Source organism: Silene latifolia, chromosome Y (genome assembly GCF_048544455.1).
Source record: "Silene latifolia isolate original U9 population chromosome Y, ASM4854445v1, whole genome shotgun sequence".
In the NCBI taxonomy this organism is placed as follows: domain Eukaryota; kingdom Viridiplantae; phylum Streptophyta; class Magnoliopsida; order Caryophyllales; family Caryophyllaceae; genus Silene; species Silene latifolia.
Window position 1 is genome coordinate 27,261,734 of NC_133538.1, and position 18,154 is coordinate 27,279,887.

Consider the following 18,154-nt stretch of genomic DNA (forward strand, 5'->3'; position numbering starts at 1 on the left):
CGCAGTAAGTATACATTCACCCCAAAAATCGATTGGCAGATGAGCTTGAAACATCAAAGCACGGGCGACATTCAAAATATGTCGGTGTTTCCTTTCGACACGACCATTTTGCTGAGGTGTTCCGACACAAGAAGTGCGAAACAAAATTCCATGTTGTCGAAAAAAATCAGCCATATTAAAAAATTTCGTCCCATTATCTGATTGTACATGCTTTACTATAGCTGAGAATTGAGTTTTAACCATAGCAAAGAAGCTTAAAAACATATCTGTAACCTCTTTTTTGTCAAGAAGCAAATAAACCCAGATAAATCCAGAAATAGTCATCAACAATAGTCGAAAAATATCGGGCACCACATGAAGACGGTGACCTATAGGGACCCCATAAGTCACAATGAATTAATTCAAAAATTGTCGAGGCTCTATTATTATTTGAAGCAAAACTACTACGGCAATGTTTCGCCTCATGACAGATATCACAAACAATGTCTGAATTGGAACGGGAATCACTAACAAATGGCAAGAAATTAACTACTTTGGCAGATGGGTGGCCAAGACGTCGATGCCACATGTCGAAAGAATCAGCGCTCACCCGGTTTATTGTTGGTTTAACCACCGCTCCCAGCAAATAAAGTCCATCCTGCTGCTCACCGACTCCAATCCTCGTCCTCAAAGAACGGTCCTGAATATGACAAGAAATATTAGTAAAACTAACAACACAATCTGTCACAGCTACCAACTGAGATACCGATAAGAGATTACAAGTAAGACTGGGCACATATAAAACATTGCGCAAAACAAGAAACTCATTTAAACGGACCGTCCCAGCTATATTAGCCGAGACCTTGTGGCCATTTGGAAGCGTAACCGGATAGGGAGGGATTGGATGCGGGTCGGCCAACCATGAGTCATCTCCGGTTACATGGTGTGAGGCTCCTGTATCAATAATCCAATGAGGAGACATACCACTGAGTCGATCTTGTGTCGGAATAGAAGAGGAGCTGCTGTCCCCTAGGAAATTCACGCGCCCCCCTGTGAGCGAGAAGAAGATGCGCGCTTTGCCTTCATTGCTTCAAGGGTGCGGGGACGATCGCCCCACCAATCCGGAAAGTTCTGAGTTTTTATAAAACAATTAGTCACTTCGTGACCCGTGGCATTACAGTAAGAGCAGCGAATTTTGTGTCGTTCCTGTCGTTCAGCGTCTCTCAATGCACGCCAATCAATAGCATTCGGCGGGTTAGTGACCGCAGCAGTGGGTTTTTGAACGGCAAAGGCCATAACATCCGGGACTTCGGCCGTGACAGAGGGCCCAGCTAGAAGTCGTTCTTCCTGTAGGACTGCGTGATACACGCGACTCAAAGACGGCAGAGGATCGAGGGCTAGCTGATGGTTTTGAATGGGTCCATAAAGTGATTTGTCTAAACCCATGAGAAACTGATGAAGCCGCTCCGTGTCTTGCCGGACAAGAGCCGCCTTAGTGACGCCACAAGGACAGCCGGTAGTAGGGCACGAAAAAGGTGGTTCAAGGGCTCCTATAGCATCCCATAAAGTTTTTAAATTTCCATAATAGGTGGTAACAGACATACCTTTCGTCTGACGACATTCATGTAACTGAGTTTTGAGATTATGAATTTTTGCGCCATCAACGACGGCAAATTGATCAGAAATTTCGGACCATAGAAGTCGAGCATCTTCGGTGTCGGAGACACTGTCCCGAATCGATGGATCAATCGAGTTTAGGATCCATTGAACGACGGTGCAGTGTACAACCTCCCATTGACTAAGCATGAATTCATCTGTGGGCTTGGCAATCGAACCATCGCAAAAACCGTATTTGCGTCTTGATTTCAAAGATCGACGCATTGAACGACTCCATTCATCATAATTGTCGCTACGGAGTTTGACATGGGTGATCGACTGACCCGGCCCTTCTTGATTGACGAGAGAAAAAGGGGAAAGTGAATCGATTTTGGTGGGTGGAGGGTTGACGTCATCACCGGCCATGGCGGCCGTCGAGATGATTTTCGTGGTGTGTTTTTTTTTTTTTTTTTTTTTTTTAGGGTTGTGAGAGATCGTAACCTAAACCTGATACCATGATAGAATGCGGAATTGTGTTACCTCCTCATTAATCGATAAGCATATTTATAAATACAATCAGCTATGGGCCTAATCTATATAGACGGCCCTAATAAGAACGGTTGTATCAAAAATGAGACGCGTGAATGGCAAAGAGAAAGAGAAGCAACAATGTTATGTTGGGTTGGTGCAAATCGCTAGTTGGGGTAGCGATTTGGCTAAGTTTTGCAAAAAAATAAAAAAAAACGATGACGTGGACCCATTGGGAGGAAATAGTTTGAAATGGGCCCTAACGCGTGAATTAGTTTGGTTTTAAACCCTATATTGAGAAAAAATTCAAGTTTGTACCTTATTCTTCTTCTTGCCTTCTCCTTAATTTACTGGACAACCATTTTTTGGTCTGAGCAGCATACCATTAACACGAGCATTGTTACTCTGTGACCAAATGTAGTAGTGGCAAGCATTCAGTATAAGAGCTGTAATCTTCCATTGAATACTCGTGCTTCCAGTTGTAGCCATTACATTGACAGTAGCAGCATTCCTGCCAAGCTAATCTCTACATTCGAATATTTTTACAAGTCAGCGCTCTCGAAATCTACTTACTGAATCTGTTTGTTCATGTTTGGGCAATATCTATACAATTGAACCATGCTTATTGTCCTTATTTGATTTTTATTCTCCTTAGGTTTTTTCTTATTTTGTATACTCTTTATTTATGCTATTGTACTTGAGATGATGTCGTTGATGCTGAGTTTAATTGCCTTGAATTTTACTATTTTCACCTTCTTATGATGAATTTTACCTTCTTATAATCATTTTACTCATCTGTTATTCTTATTGCCTTCTTAGTGTAGTGTCGACGTGTAGTGAATAGCGAACTCAAGCAGCTTCTTCGACCCGTGACTTATTTTTGCCTTTATTCATTATGATAGATTTATATGTTGAGTACTAACGTTATTGAGTTTTATTTGACCTGATAGTACAACAATTCTCGATTTTTTATGATCTTGAAAATGTTGTTTCCATATTCTGCTTTATGTAGTTAGGTTAACAATTTGGAATTTGATCTCTTACTTAGGGGCTATGAATGATGCATGTCACTAAATGCTAGTGTATGGTGTTGGTGTGTATGCTTTGTACTGGAAAGGCTATGCAAATTTCTTTTGCTTTCTCCTTGTTTTAGAATATTCAAATTAACATTTTGTCAATGAAAAGCTCTGTAGGGTGCTTGTGTTGAGAATGGTCTTGATTCAATTGTTAAAGCGTTGCAATGTGATCCAAATAGGAAATTTGTCTTTGCCAAAAAGGTTATCTACTTAGCTCTTGAAAAATAACTCCGCACTACTAGAAAAAATACCTAAGAGACCATTGGAAAGTAGCCAAAGAAACCAACCTAGAGATGGTCTCAAGGTCAAAGGTCTCTTAGGTTAAGAAACCATCTTAAAAAACTGGTTTCTTTTGAGTAAATGTTAAGACCACTTATAATAGGTAGATGGTTTCTTTGGTATAGGATAAGAAACCATGTAAGCTTGAAAAAAGGTTTCTTAGGTTAAAAATAGACACCTTTTAAAGGAGATAGATGGTTTCTTTTCCCAAGATATAAAACCATGTTACTAAGATATATGGTTTCTTTGTCTCTAATAATTAACAAAAAAACAAACTCGATAAAAGCATTAATCTTATGTAGATTTTTCAGTATTAAGAATAATGAGAAAACATTCACACCAATTATCATATATCTAAAATCATCTTTCATTCACATGATGTTTTACAACATTCTATCAAATAATATATATACAAAATACATAAACACTCAGCTAGTCACCTTCGCCAAATTTAATTTGGCCAATCTACGCTCTGATATATAGTCTATTTGATTTTATAGTCTACAACATCCTAATATTACTATAATACAAGGTAGTCAAACCGCTATAACATTTGCTCACCATAGTTCACCAGTCACTTGAAACCGAGTCCCATATAACATAACTCCAAAGCAATCGTCCAAATTGTTGTACTCACGCTCCCTCCGTGTATTGGGTTTTTGGGTTTCTTTATCTCAACTTGTCGGTAGATCACGACTTTACTCCTTGGAATGTCGTAACTTCAAATCCATACATGTAACCTGATTATAAAAAGTTATGATTAACAAAGTTTAGAAATGTGACATAACAAAAATATAATTCTGCACTAATAAGCAACTCTCACAATTTATGGCATGAGAAAAATGGAGAGGGAGCAATCTCACCTTTATCTGCAGTAGTAAGTAGATCTAACCATCTATGACAACAAAATCTAGATGAAGATATATTAGATCAATATATAAACAGAATCAAAAGGAGTAAGTTACTTCACCTTTATGTAGCATTGAACTCCTTTTATAAACTCCAAATTGTAACAAGCTGAATATAACCAAAAAAAAAAACAAATGACTAAAAGTCACTTGAGTGTATCATTATTGCTAGAAAAAGAACTCCATTAAAAATGAATTGAATTTGAATGTTTAACTAATAAGAAAGTAGAACAGAAGACTTGGTAGCCATCAAGCATATGATCCAAGGAATAAATTATTGCACATGCTATACTTCTGTGTTCATTTGCCAATAAATTATTGCCCATTTTGACAATCCAACATTACAACATTTTGCCTTGGATCCAAATTCATGAAACGCATGGCACTGCTGAGCAAACAGAATCAAATATTATAAATAATGAATCACTTCCAATATCTGGCATTGTTTACTATTCTTATTACACCATGCTTCCCCGAATGTATGTTCATTTTACCTGGACACATTACTTGAATCACACTTAATGGTAGACCCAGAAATGCCATTAAGAGACATCAATTATTAACAACCAAGTAATCATATAAGTGACGAGAAAAAAAGAGAACTGAAAATGAAATTAACAAAAATTAAAATTAGGGTTTGAGTAATTGGGGATTTCAGTCAAAGAACCCAAAGAATCAATCCATTAAAACTTACAATTAGAGAAAACGACTAGTAATTTACTGCTAATAAGTCAAATAGAGATTGTGTAACTCACCGATCTGATTTTACAAATAAAAGTTGAGATCTGAGATGTGGGGAAAACCCTTGTAATTGATTGAACTGTGGCTGAGCGCCTGTGGCCTAATTAAGAGTATACCGGTGATAGATGAAAGGGCTACTCACAAAGTCAGCGACGACCGACGAGTTTATGGTCGGCGGCTGCTTGTGGTACTCAGGAGATGGAAGTTGTGAGATGAGTAAGGAGTAAGGAGTTTATAGTTTTCAGAAGGAAGTAAGGAGTAAGGACTGAGGAATATGAAAGACGGAGATGTGGTTTACCGGTTTAGTTTTAAATACTAAATTATATTTTTATCTAAAGAACCTTTTTTTTTAAGTAGATGGTTTCTTTGATATTAATAAGAAATCATTTACCTTTGAAAAATGGTTTCTTAGAGAAAAGAAACCATCTAAGTATTTACTTGGTTATTTATTAATGATCTCTTATCTATATATTCTAGTAGTGCCGGATAATAGGAATTTGGTGTTTAACCATTGCGATGTGTCTGAATAATGTATCAAAAAAACATGGGTTTAACACTTTAAACTGAAGCTTTGATATGTGTTCCTTAATGGACTATTTCTGGATGTGATTTAATATAATTGATGCAGGAGACAATGTCAGTCGATATATGCTTAACGATTGTTATGAGTTTGTTTAGTTATTTTCAGGTTATTTTAGTGTTCTAATTTCTGCGTATCTAGGTTTTTTATGAGTTTCTTTAGTTATTTTGGATTCCACAGAGATTGCCATGCAGCCGACGTAGACGCTCACCCACCACAGTCCCTCCATTCCTTTGTCTTTCTTCCATCTGTGACTTCTTCATCTTTTCCATTTCAAAGGTATTTACCTTAATTTTATCAACATTTTTCTAGTAAATTTCAACAATTCAACTTGGAATTTATGTTGTTAGATACGCATTATTTTTTACTCTATAATGGAGGCTGGAAAGTTAGGGTTGTTGGTAATTAAGTTGTGACGACTCTTAGAGCTTGCGCTTGATAATTTAAGGTCTCTTGGCTGTAAATTTATGCCTTAGGCTCCTTAAACGATCCATGTCATAGCATTTTAAAATTTTGCTTAATTGTTTTATGTAGGAGACTCAAGAACTAACTTGCTGAAAATGGGTGTGAGACAAAGGGCGACAAAATCGCTTCTATACGAGGTACTTTTTCTGCTCTTTTGCTTTCATATTTGTTTATGGTTCACAAATCAACACAAATGATATCATGTTTATATGTGGTGGATCATTTGTTGACTAATGAACATATACGCTTTAGCTTCCAGTTGTCAGTTGTCCCCTTTGATGCTGTTCGGTATGATAGATGAACCATTTCAACCAAAACCTTAAGGTGATGGTTGTGGCCCAACTATTATAAATATTCCTATTACGGTATTCGACAGTTCTATTAAAGCTTGTCCTATACTAATTTGTTCCATCAAAAGCCATTCATATATGGTTGTACTGCTTAAGCCTTAAGGTAGTTCAGTATTTACCTCTACTATCCCTAAAATTAAAACAAAGTTCAGTATTCTTGGTGCCATAGTAAGGATTTTAAACCCCATACTCGAATTTTGTACCTTTTTGGCATCGTATTGATATCAAAACCCTTGATTTCTCATTTGTTGTTTATGACTAATGTAATTTGAGAAAAAAGGTGAATACTAGATAAAATTGGTTAATTAACTTTGTGAATGTTGTGAATACTGCAATTTCGTTCTAGTTCTGAGTATTGTTGGTAAAGGAGAGAGTAAATAATATAAAGAGATAATTATTTTATATTTGATGCATATTACAAGTAAATTAGAGGCCTTTATATAGCCTTACATATGACATTTTAACGTAGAAACTAAATATATAAAATAAATACTTCTACGTTTCTATCATAAACTAAATAACTTATTCTCAACATTAACACACTAACTCATAATATCAATAACTCACCTTTATACTAACGCATTATTATTGTAATAACTTATTTTGAAGCATTATTCAACACACCCCCTTGCTTCAAAGCTTGCAAACACCCATCTGTGATCGGAAATCGTCAACTTTTGCTATTGAAAGTGACTTCGTTAGGATATCTGCTACTTGTTGATTTGTTCCACAAAACTTGAGCTCGATCATTCCTTTTGCAACCATGTCACGAATGAAATGATGACGAATATCAATGTGCTTAGTCCTGCTGTGAAAAACGGCATTCTTTGTCAGTGATATTGTCGCTTTATTGTCACAGTAAATAGTTGTAGGAGACTTTTGCTCATGAAGAAGATCTTTTAGCAACCGTCTAAGGCAAATAGCTTGACATGTAGCTGAAGAAATTGCCGCATATTCTGCTTCAGATGAGGATAAAGCTACCGTCTCTTGCTTCTTTAAACTCCATGAAATAGCTCCCGAACCAAGAGTAAAAACATAACCCGAAGTGCTTTTTCGATCATCAAGACAACCGGCCCAATCACTATCTGTGTATCCAACTAACTTGAAATCTGATACTTTCGAATAGAAAATTCCATATTCGGTAGTGCCGGCTACATACTTCAAAATTCTTCTATCTGCTCCAAGATGTTGTTTTGACGGATTATGCATAAACCTGGAAACCAAGCTCACTGAATATGCAATATCAGGCCTAGTGTGACTTAAGTAGTTTAAACCACCTACCATTTGTCGATAGTATCTGACATTAACATCACCAGTGTCATCATTTGATGACAATTTCTCATTTATATTCATTGGAGTGTTTGATGTTTTGCAACCCAACAAATAAAACCTTAACCAAGTCTACTGCATATTTCTCTTGAGATATAAAAATGCCATTTTCATCTTGCTTCACTTCCAAACCAAGAAAATAATGTAACAATCCCAAATCCGACATCTCAAATTTATTCATCATAGAAGATTTGAACTCAGCAACAATTGAGTCCGACGATCCCATGTAGATCATATCATCAACATATAGACATACCACCAAAAACTCACTACCACATTTTTTCAAATAAAGAGTCGGCTCATTTTCGCTCCTTGTAAATCCAGACTCATGGAAATAAGAGTCGATTTTATTATACCATGCGCGCGGAGCTTGTTTAAGACCATACAAAGCCTTTCTCAACTTGTAGACTTTGTCTTCTTCTCCATTTTTCACAAAACCTTCCGGTTGGTACACATATACTTCCTCATTCAATTCTCCATTTAAAAAAGCTGACTTCACATCAAACTGAAAAACAGGCCAATTAAGTTGCGCAGCTAAGGCCAAGAAAGTTCTCACTGTTTCAAAGCGAGCCACGGGTGAGAATGTTTCATCAAAGTCAACTCCATATTGCTGTGCATATCCTTTAACAACTAACCGTGCTTTGTGCTTTTGTACACTTCCATCTGCATTATACTTTGTTCTAAACACCCATTTCAGCCCTATAACATTCTTCCCTTCGGGTGGATTTACCAACTCCCAAGTAGCATTTTTCTCAATGGATTTCATCTCCTCGTGCATTGCATCCTGCCATTTTTTACTTTCTGCAGCATCATCATAAGTAAGAGGATCTGAGGCATATAAAGCAAAATTACAATTTTCGTACACATCTCGAAGTGATCTAAAACGCCTAGGAGGTGTCTCTTCGGACGAGCTTGAAGATGAACTCGTAGGAGATGAATTATTTAATGGTGAGCTGGGCGGTGTTTGAATTGTGCTAGCAGAAGGATTTGAAATTGGTGAATTATGGCTAGAGCCACCACCATTTTCCAGTGAAGAAGAAGAATTCTCAGGCTCCTCAATTGTTGCTTTTGGCATTTCATCATCTTCGGGAAATAGAACCGATCTATCATCATTACTGTTCCATGGCCAGCTAGCATCTTCATTAAACACCACATCTCTACTTATAATAATCTTGCCACTAACAGGATCATATAACCTATATGCTTTAGATTTCATACTATAACCAATAAACACACATTTCTCGGATTTTTCCTCAAGCTTGTGGCGATAGGATTTTATTAAAGCATAGGCTACACAACCAAAAACTCTTAAATGACTTACCCGAGGCTTAGAACCTCGCCATGCTTCATAAGGTGTTTTGTTAAGAACTGCTTTTGTGGGTGATAAATTTAGAAGATAGACTGATGTAGCAACTGCTTCTGCGCAGAACTTATTTGGAAGTCAAGTTTCGCCTTTAACATACTTCGCCATTTCAACAACGAGACGATTTTTCCGTTCAACAATGCCATTTTGTTGCGGAGTGCGTGGTGCAGTAAGCTCCCTACGAATACCATGCTCTTCACAAAAGTTATCAAACTCTTGCGAGCAAAACTCACCTCCCCTGTCTGTACGGAGTATCTTTATGACCTTTCCTGACTGTTTTTCTACAAGCACTTTGAACTTTTTGAATACTTCAAAAGAATTAGATTTTGAGGTTAAGAAATATACCCAACTCATTCGGCTGTAGTCATCAGTAAACAACAAGAAATAATAACTTCCATTCATAGATGGAGTTTTCATTGGTCCACACAAATCTGCGTGCACTAGTTCAAGGCATTTAGACGCTCTCCACGATTGCCCAACAGGAAATGAACTTCTGCTATGCTTCCCAAGGACACACCCTTCACAAAATTCTAGGTCAAGAACCTCGGCAACCCTAAGACCATGTCTTTCCTTTTTAGGAGTTTTAATCCATTTTCATGCAAGTGACCATATCGTAAGTGCCATAAATCAGACTCACATAACTTCTTAGCCATAAAAACCTTCTTTTCAAAACAATTTATGTCTAACTAAACATCTTATTTTGGGTCATACTAATAGTAACTACAAGCCTGTTTGCCGGATTTCTTATCCAATATTGTGCAGCTATCATCATCAAATAAGACCTTATACCCACTAGACATCAACTGTCCCACACTCAATAAATTATGAGCTAAACTAGGCACAAACAACACATTATGAATTAATTTCTTCTTGCCAGAGCTAGTGGAAAGAGTAATTGTACCTTTACCTTCGACTTGTACTACCTTGTCATCACCAAGGCGTACTTCTGATTTTTGTGAGGTGTCTAAATCCATGAACAAAGACTGTGAACCAGACATATGGTTTGAACAACCACTATCAACAAACCAGACATCATCCGAGACTGCATTGTCATGAAAGTGTGTCATAAAAAGAGTTTCCACCTCTTCTTTTTCCGCAAAATTTGCTTGATTTTGTTTTTGATTTTGTGCCTTTATCCAACAATTTGCTTCTTTGTGACCGAATTTTTTACAATGATGACATTGAATGGACGACTTTTGCCCATGTTGTCGCTGCCCAAAATATTGGCCACGGCCTCTGCCACCGCCACGACCTCGACTACGGAAACCACCTCTACCATTTCCACGTCCACCAAAATTATTATTGTCATTTTCTTTTGAAGACTCTCCCTTCACCTGAAATGCCTTTTCTTCATTCTTTTCTTTTGAACGATTTAATCGTTCTTCATGAGCTTGCAAAGAACTCATTAATTCATCAAAAGAATAAGTTGACATATCATGAGCTTCTTCAATTGCAGCGACAATAGAATCAAATCTAGAAGTAAGATTTCTCAAAATTTTTGGAACCACTGTTTTGTTTGAAATATCTTCCCCATAAGACTTCATTTTATTCACAATTGTACTAGCTCTAGATAGGTAATCCTGCACGGACTCATTATTTTGCATATTTAAAGTTTCAAAATCGCGGCGTAGCGTTTGAAGCTTAACAGCAATTACCTTATCCGAGCCTTTGAATTCAGTTTTTAAAATTTGCCATGCCTCCTTCGAAGTTGCTGCTGATGCAATTCTGGAGAAAATATTTTCATGAACAGATGATTGAAGAAATAGGAGCGCTTTTGCATCTTTTTTCCTATTTTCTTTCAATCTTTGTTGCTCGACATCCGAGTCGTCAAAACCATCTTCAACTAAATCCCATAGCTCTTGAGATTTAAACAAAGTTCTCATTTTAATCGACCAAAACTCATATTTATCCCCATCAAAACTGGGAATTAGTGGTTGAGAACTGGTGGAGACTCCATTAGTGGCCATGACACTCTAAAAAATTATTTTATGGGAAAACTCCGTATATTTCACTCACTAATTTTTTATTTGATCTTACCTGATTTAGACAGAGAGGAGCTGCGTTGCTCTTAAAATTTCTCTCTTGTCTATAGTACTCTTGATACCAAACTTGTTGGTAAAGGAGAGAGTAAATAATATAAAGAGATAATTGTTTTATATTTGATGCATATTACAAGTAAATTAGAGGCCTTTATATAGCCTTACATATGACATTTTAACGTAGAAACTAAATATATAAAATAAATACTTCTACGTTTCTATCATAAACTAAATAACTTATTCTCAACATTAACACACTAACTCATAATATCAATAACTCACCTTTATACTAACGCATTATTATTGTAATAACTTATTTTGAAGCATTATTCAACACACCCCCCTGCATTAAAGCTTGCAAACACCCATCTGTGATCGGAAATCGTCAACTTTTGCTATTGAAAGTGACTTCGTTAGGATATCTGCTACTTGTTGATTTGTTCCACAAAACTTGAGCTCGATCATTCCTTTTGCAACCATGTCACGAATGAAATGATGACGAATATCAATGTGCTTAGTCCTGCTGTGAAAAACGGCATTCTTTGTCAGTGATATTGCCGCTTTATTGTCACAGTAAATAGTTGTAGGAGACTTTTGCTCATGAAGAAGATCTTTTAGCAACCGTCTAAGGCAAATAGCTTGACATGTAGCTGAAGAAATTGCCGCATATTCTGCTTCAGATGAGGATAAAGCTACCGTCTCTTGCTTCTTTGAACTCCATGAAATAGCTCCCGAACCAAGAGTAAAAACATAAACCGAAGTGCTTTTTCGATCATCAAGACAACCGGCCCAATCACTATCTGTGTATCCAACTAACTTGAAATCTGATACTTTCGAATAGAAAATTCCATATTCGGTAGTACCCATTTTACATACTTCAAAATTCTTCTAATCGCTCCAAGATGTTGTTTTGACGGATTATGCATAAACCTGGAAACCAAGCTCACTGAATATGCAATATCAGGCCTAGTGTGACTTAAGTAGTTTAAACCACCTACCATTTGTCGATAGTATCTGACATTAACATCACCAGTGTCATCATTTGATGACAATTTCTCATTTATATTCATTGGAGTGCTTGATGTTTTGCAACCCAACAAATAAAACCTTAACCAAGTCTACTGCATATTTCTCTTGAGATATAAAAATGCCATTTTCATCTTGCTTCACTTCCAAACCAAGAAAATAATGTAACAATCCCAAATCCGACATCTCAAATTTATTCATCATAGAAGAATTGAACTCAGCAACAATTGAGTCCGACGATCCCATGTAGATCATATCATCAACATATAGACATACCACCAAAAACTCACTACCACATTTTCTCAAATAAAGAGTCGGCTCATTTTCGCTCCTTGTAAATCCAGACTCATGGAAATAAGAGTCGATTTTATTATACCATGCGCGCGGAGCTTGTTTAAGACCATACAAAGCCTTTCTCAACTTGTAGACTTTGTCTTCTTCTCCATTTTTCACAAAACCTTCCGGTTGGTACACATATACTTCCTCATTTAATTCTCCATTTAAAAAAGCTGACTTCACATCAAACTGAAAAACAGGCCAATTAAGTTGCGCAGCTAAGGCCAAGAAAGTTCTCACCGTTTCAAAGCGAGCCACGGGTGAGAATGTTTCATCAAAGTCAACTCCATATTGCTGTGCATATCCTTTAACAACTAACCGTGCTTTGTGCTTTTGTACACTTCCATCTGCATTATACTTTGTTCTAAACACCCATTTCAAATTTATAACATTCTTCCCTTCGGGTGGATTTACCAACTCCCAAGTAGCATTTTTCTCAATGGATTTCATCTCCTCGTGCATTGCATCCTGCCATTTTTTACTTTCTGCAAAGATCATCATAAGTAAGAGGATCTGAGGCATATAAAACAAAATTACAATTTTCGTACACATCTCGAAGTGATCTAAAACGCCTAGGAGGTGTCTCTTCAGACGAGCTTGAAGATGCACTCGTAGGAGATGAATTATTTAATGGTGAGCTGGGCGGTGTTTGAATTGTGCTAGCAGAAGGATTTGAAATTGGTGAATTATGGCTAGAGCCACCACCATTTTCCAAAGAAGAAGAAGAATTCTCAGGCTCCTCAATTGTTGCTTTTGGCATTTCATCATCTTCGGAAATAGAACCGATCTATCATCATTACTTGTTCCATGGCCACTAGCATCTTCATTAAACACCACATCTCTACTTATAATAATCTTGCCACTAACAGGATCATATAACCTATATGCTTTAGATTTCATACTATAACCAATAAACACACATTTCTCGGATTTTTCCTCAAGCTTGTGGCGATAGGATTTTATTAAAGCATAGGCTACACAACCAAAAACTCTTAAATGACTTACCCGAGGCTTAGAACCTCGCCATGCTTCATAAGGTGTTTTGTTAAGAACTGCTTTTGTGGGTGATAAATTTAGAAGATAGACTGATGTAGCAATCGCCTCACTTGAGAACTTATTTGGAAGTCGTTTTCGCCTTTAACATACTTCAGCCATTTCAACAACGATCGATTTTTCCGTTCAAAGAATGCCATTTTGTTGCGGAGTGCGTGGTGCGATAAGCTCCCTACGAATACCATGCTCTTCACAAAAGTTATCAAACTCTTGCGAGCAAAACTCACCTCCCCTGTCTGTACGGAGTATCTTTATGACCTTTCCTGACTGTTTTTCTACAAGCACTTTGAACTTTTTGAATACTTCAAAAGAATTAGATTTTGAGGTTAAGAAATATACCCAACTCATTCGGCTGTAGTCATCAGTAAACAACAAGAAATAATAACTTCCATTCATAGATGGAGTTTTCATTGGTCCACACAAATCTGCGTGCACTAGTTCAAGGCATTTAGACGCTCTCCACGATTGCCCAACAGAAATGAACCTGTTATGCTTCCCAAGGACACACCCTTCACAAAATTCTAGGTCAGCAACCTCTGGCAACCCTAAGACCATGTCTTTCCTTTTTAGGAGTTTTAATCCATTTTCATGCAAGTGACCATATCGTAAGTGCCATAAATCAGACTCACATAACTTCTTAGCCATAAAAACCTTCTTTTCAAAACAATTTATGTCTAACGGAAACATCTTATTTTGGGTCATACTAATAGTAACTACGGTTTGCCGGATTTCTTATCCAATATTGTGCAAACTATCATCATCAAATAAGACCTTATACCCACTAGACATCAACTGTCCCACACTCAATAAATTATGAGCTAAACTAGGCACAAACAACACATTATGAATTAATTTCTTCTTGCCAGAGCTAGTGGAAAGAGTAATTGTACCTTTACCTTCGACTTGTACTACCTTGTCATCACCAAGGCGTACTTGATTTTGTGAGGTGTCTAAATCCATGAACAAAGATCGTGAACTGGACATATGGTTTGAACAACCACTATCAACAAACCAGACATCATCCGAGACTGCATTGTCATGAAAGTGTGTCATAAAAAGAGTTTCCACCTCTTCTTTTTCCGCAAAATTTGCTTGATTTTGTTTTTGATTTTGTGCCTTTATCCAACAATTTGCTTCTTTGTGACCGAATTTTTTACAATGATGACATTGAATGGACGACTTTTGCCCATGTTGTCGCTGCCCAAAATATTGGCCACGGCTTCGCCACCGCGACGACCTCGATCGCGGAAACCACCTCTACCATTTCCACGTCCACCAAAATTATTATTGTCATTTTCTTTTGAAGACTCTCCCTTCACCTGAAATGCCTTTTCTTCATTCTTTTCTTTTGAACGATTTAATCGTTCTTCATGAGCTTGCAAAGAACTCATTAATTCATCAAAAGAATAAGTTGACATATCATGAGCTTCTTCAATTGCAGCGACAATAGAATCAAATCTAGAAGTAAGATTTCTCAAAATTTTTGGAACCACTGTTTTGTTTGAAATATCTTCCCCATAAGACTTCATTTTATTCACAATTGTACTAGCTCTAGATAGGTAATCCTGCACGGACTCATTATTTTGCATATTTAAAGTTTCAAAATCGCGGCGTAGCGTTTGAAGCTTAACAACATTACCTTATCCGAGCCTTTGAATTCAGTTTTAAAATTTGCCATGCCTCCTTCAAGTTCTTTGTTGATGCAATTGCGAGAAAATATTTTCATGAACAGATGATTGAAGAAATAGGAGCGCTTTTGCATCTTTTTTCCTATTTTCTTTCAATCTTTGTTGCTCGACATCCGAGTCGTCAAAACCATCTTCAACTAAATCCCATAGCTCTTGAGATTTAAACAAAGTTCTCATTTTAATCGACCAAAACTCATATTTATCCCCATCAAAACTGGGAATTAGTGGTTGAGAACTGGTGGAGACTCCATTAGTGGCCATGACACTCTAAAAAATTATTTTATGGGAAAACTCCGTATATTTCACTCACTATTTTTTTATTTGATCTTACCTGATTTAGACAGAGAGGAGCTGCGTTGCTCTTAAAATTTCTCTCTTGTCTATAGTGCTCTTGATACCAAACTTGTTGGTAAAGGAGAGAGTAAATAATATAAAGAGATAATTGTTTTATATTTGATGCATATTACAAGTAAATTAGAGGCCTTTATATAGCCTTACATATGACATTTTAACGTAGAAACTAAATATATAAAATAAATACTTCTACGTTTCTATCATAAACTAAATAACTTATTCTCAACATTAACACACTAACTCATAATATCAATAACTCACCTTTATACTAACGCATTATTATTGTAATAACTTATTTTGAAGCATTATTCAACAAGTATTAGTGCAATTGAACATCTCAATGTCGACCGTGTTGTGAATTATAATAGTGTTTTTATTAGGTTTAAGCAAATTTTCGCAACGTTGTTATGTTTTCTGAAGTGTTTAAAACATTTGACATGTACAGTTGAGTGAGCTTTAGAATGGGTTTGAGGTGGCGAAGATGAAAGTGCAGAAAGTATCGAAGCACAGCAGAAAATAAAAGAGACCCTAGATGCTCAAGCAGCTGTAGTTCTCGCTCTAATTATACTACTTTCATTGATTCGTAAGTTCTCACTTTTATTGTGATTTCGTCATTCAGTAAACATGCATTGTTTATGTATTTATGTATATGTTCAGTAGTTGTGATGCAAAGGTCAAAAACCTGAAGGATTGAAAATTGAGGGAGAAGAGAAGTAAATTAAAGGATTGTATTTTCTTTTTGTTTGATTTATTTTTGTTAGAATTTGTTTTGTTTGATTTTGTTGTGCATGAACAGGTGAAATGGCCAAGCGGCTGAGATGGTTTTACTACTACGCGTGTGGTCGGCCTAGATGGTGTTGGTCCTAGGCATCTAGAGTATTTAAGTTTTAGATTGCATTTGTATTATTTTTGAATCATGTATGTGTTTTATTTATATTTGATGTATTATGGAAGAATCTATTTGAGAGTTAAGTTAAAATCATTTTGTTTCTATTACATTTTGTAAAAATAAAATAAAAAAATCTAATGCTATTTGCGGCGTTTTAAATAACTTTGCTATTTGCGGCCCCCTTATTTGCTGCTACATCAAAAACGCCGCAAAAGGCCCCTTTTTTGGCGCAGCAAATAAATATTTTGTACTAGTATATATTCACAATAACTGAGGAGGAAAACCCTACCTGGAATGCAATCACCAAAATCAACACAAGCAGCGGATCAAAAGCGTTCCTCTACGAAATCACCCCCTATCAACATATAATCATACAATTACAATCTATCATCAACAATACTCCCAAACACCCCCAATTCACCCAATTTAGGGTTGAACCAAAACTAACGAATTAACATAAAAACGGTAGAAGGATCTTACCCACAATATGACGGTCTCAACGGTAAAAAGAACTCCGAAATCCGACTACTCTAGCCCTTGGCTTTGATAGCAATGAGAGAAAAAGAATCGACGTTGATTTGCTTTCTTTGTAGAAAGTTTAGATTTTAGGTAAAAGGTAAAAAGAACTTACGTAGGTAGTTTATATATCATTTCACACATTGCTATCAAAACCCGATGAAACCAGTATAAAACCCGACTTACTCGATCCAGCAACTGAGGTACTCGATCGAGTACCGCCTACTCGATCGAGTTGCCCTCACTCGATTGAGTATCTATCAGGCAGAACACTCTCCAGAATGTAAAACTAACTTACTTGATAGAGTAAGCCTTACTCGAGATGTGACTCCTATTTACGCACATTTAGTCCCCTAACTAGCCTAGTTCCCATACTTTTTACTATGTATTAGGGTTGTTTCTTATCTTTAGCCTCCTTCTATGCATATTCTATGAGTTTTGGTGTTCTTTGTAAGAGAAGAGCACTAATCATGCCCTAATAAAGTGAAGCGGAGCTAAATTGATAACATATAACGATCAAGCACCGAAGAGGGAGCTAATACCTAAGGCACAAGTCAATAAAGCAAAGAAATAGGCAATGACAGGCGACTCCCACGACCCCTCAATGATCCCCACGGATCTTGAGGCAGTCACAAGAAGAGAAGACTAAGCTGATCCATGATCCGGGCGTCCCGAGCTCAAGTCGGGCGTCCCGAGCTCTAGACGGGCGTCCCTGGACCAGGACGAGCGGATTCCCTTACATCACGAGCATGCCTCAAGAGCAGGTCGTGGGGTTCCTCCTGGGACTTGCAAGGCTCTAATCTTCTTTTAAATGGTCTAATCGTCATTTAAGCCCTTAGTTAACCTAATCCTTGTACTACTATATATACTCCATTTGTAATAATCAAGGCACTAGGCTTCCTTAGTTTAGATTAAGCTTTCTTAGATTAGATTAGGAGTAGATTAATCTTAATCATTCCACAAATTGTACTTTAATCGTTCCTTAATTATTGTTCAAGATTTCTTATTAGGTAATTGAAGATTATTGGGTTATTATTTGGAGAATTGACAACTCTTCAT

At 36.9% G+C, this 18,154-nt stretch overlaps 1 protein-coding gene and 1 long non-coding RNA gene across 2 annotated transcripts; one reads left to right on the plus strand and one right to left on the minus strand.

Annotated features, from left to right (window-relative positions):
- Positions 1-385: 385 nt before the first annotated feature.
- Positions 386-2,043, minus strand: LOC141627790 (uncharacterized). The gene is made up of 2 exons (XM_074441011.1): positions 964-2,043; positions 386-679 (listed from the first exon to the last, which is right to left on the minus strand). Exon 1 carries the CDS (start codon positions 1,999-2,001, stop codon positions 1,018-1,020), a length of 984 nt encoding a protein of 327 aa, XP_074297112.1. The 5' UTR covers positions 2,002-2,043; the 3' UTR covers positions 386-679; positions 964-1,017.
- Positions 2,044-5,855: 3,812 nt separating this feature from the next.
- Positions 5,856-16,677, plus strand: LOC141626263 (uncharacterized). Its single transcript, XR_012535870.1, has 4 exons — positions 5,856-5,966; positions 6,222-6,289; positions 16,136-16,273; positions 16,487-16,677. It is a non-coding gene; the product is annotated as an uncharacterized LOC141626263 (long non-coding RNA).
- The last annotated feature ends 1,477 nt before the right edge of the window (positions 16,678-18,154 follow it).

What these genes read in the sequence shown, in the direction of transcription:
- LOC141627790 (XM_074441011.1), bottom strand. Translation starts at nt 2,001, where the DNA reads ATGGCCGGTGATGACGTCAACCCTCCACCCACCAAAATCGATTCACTT.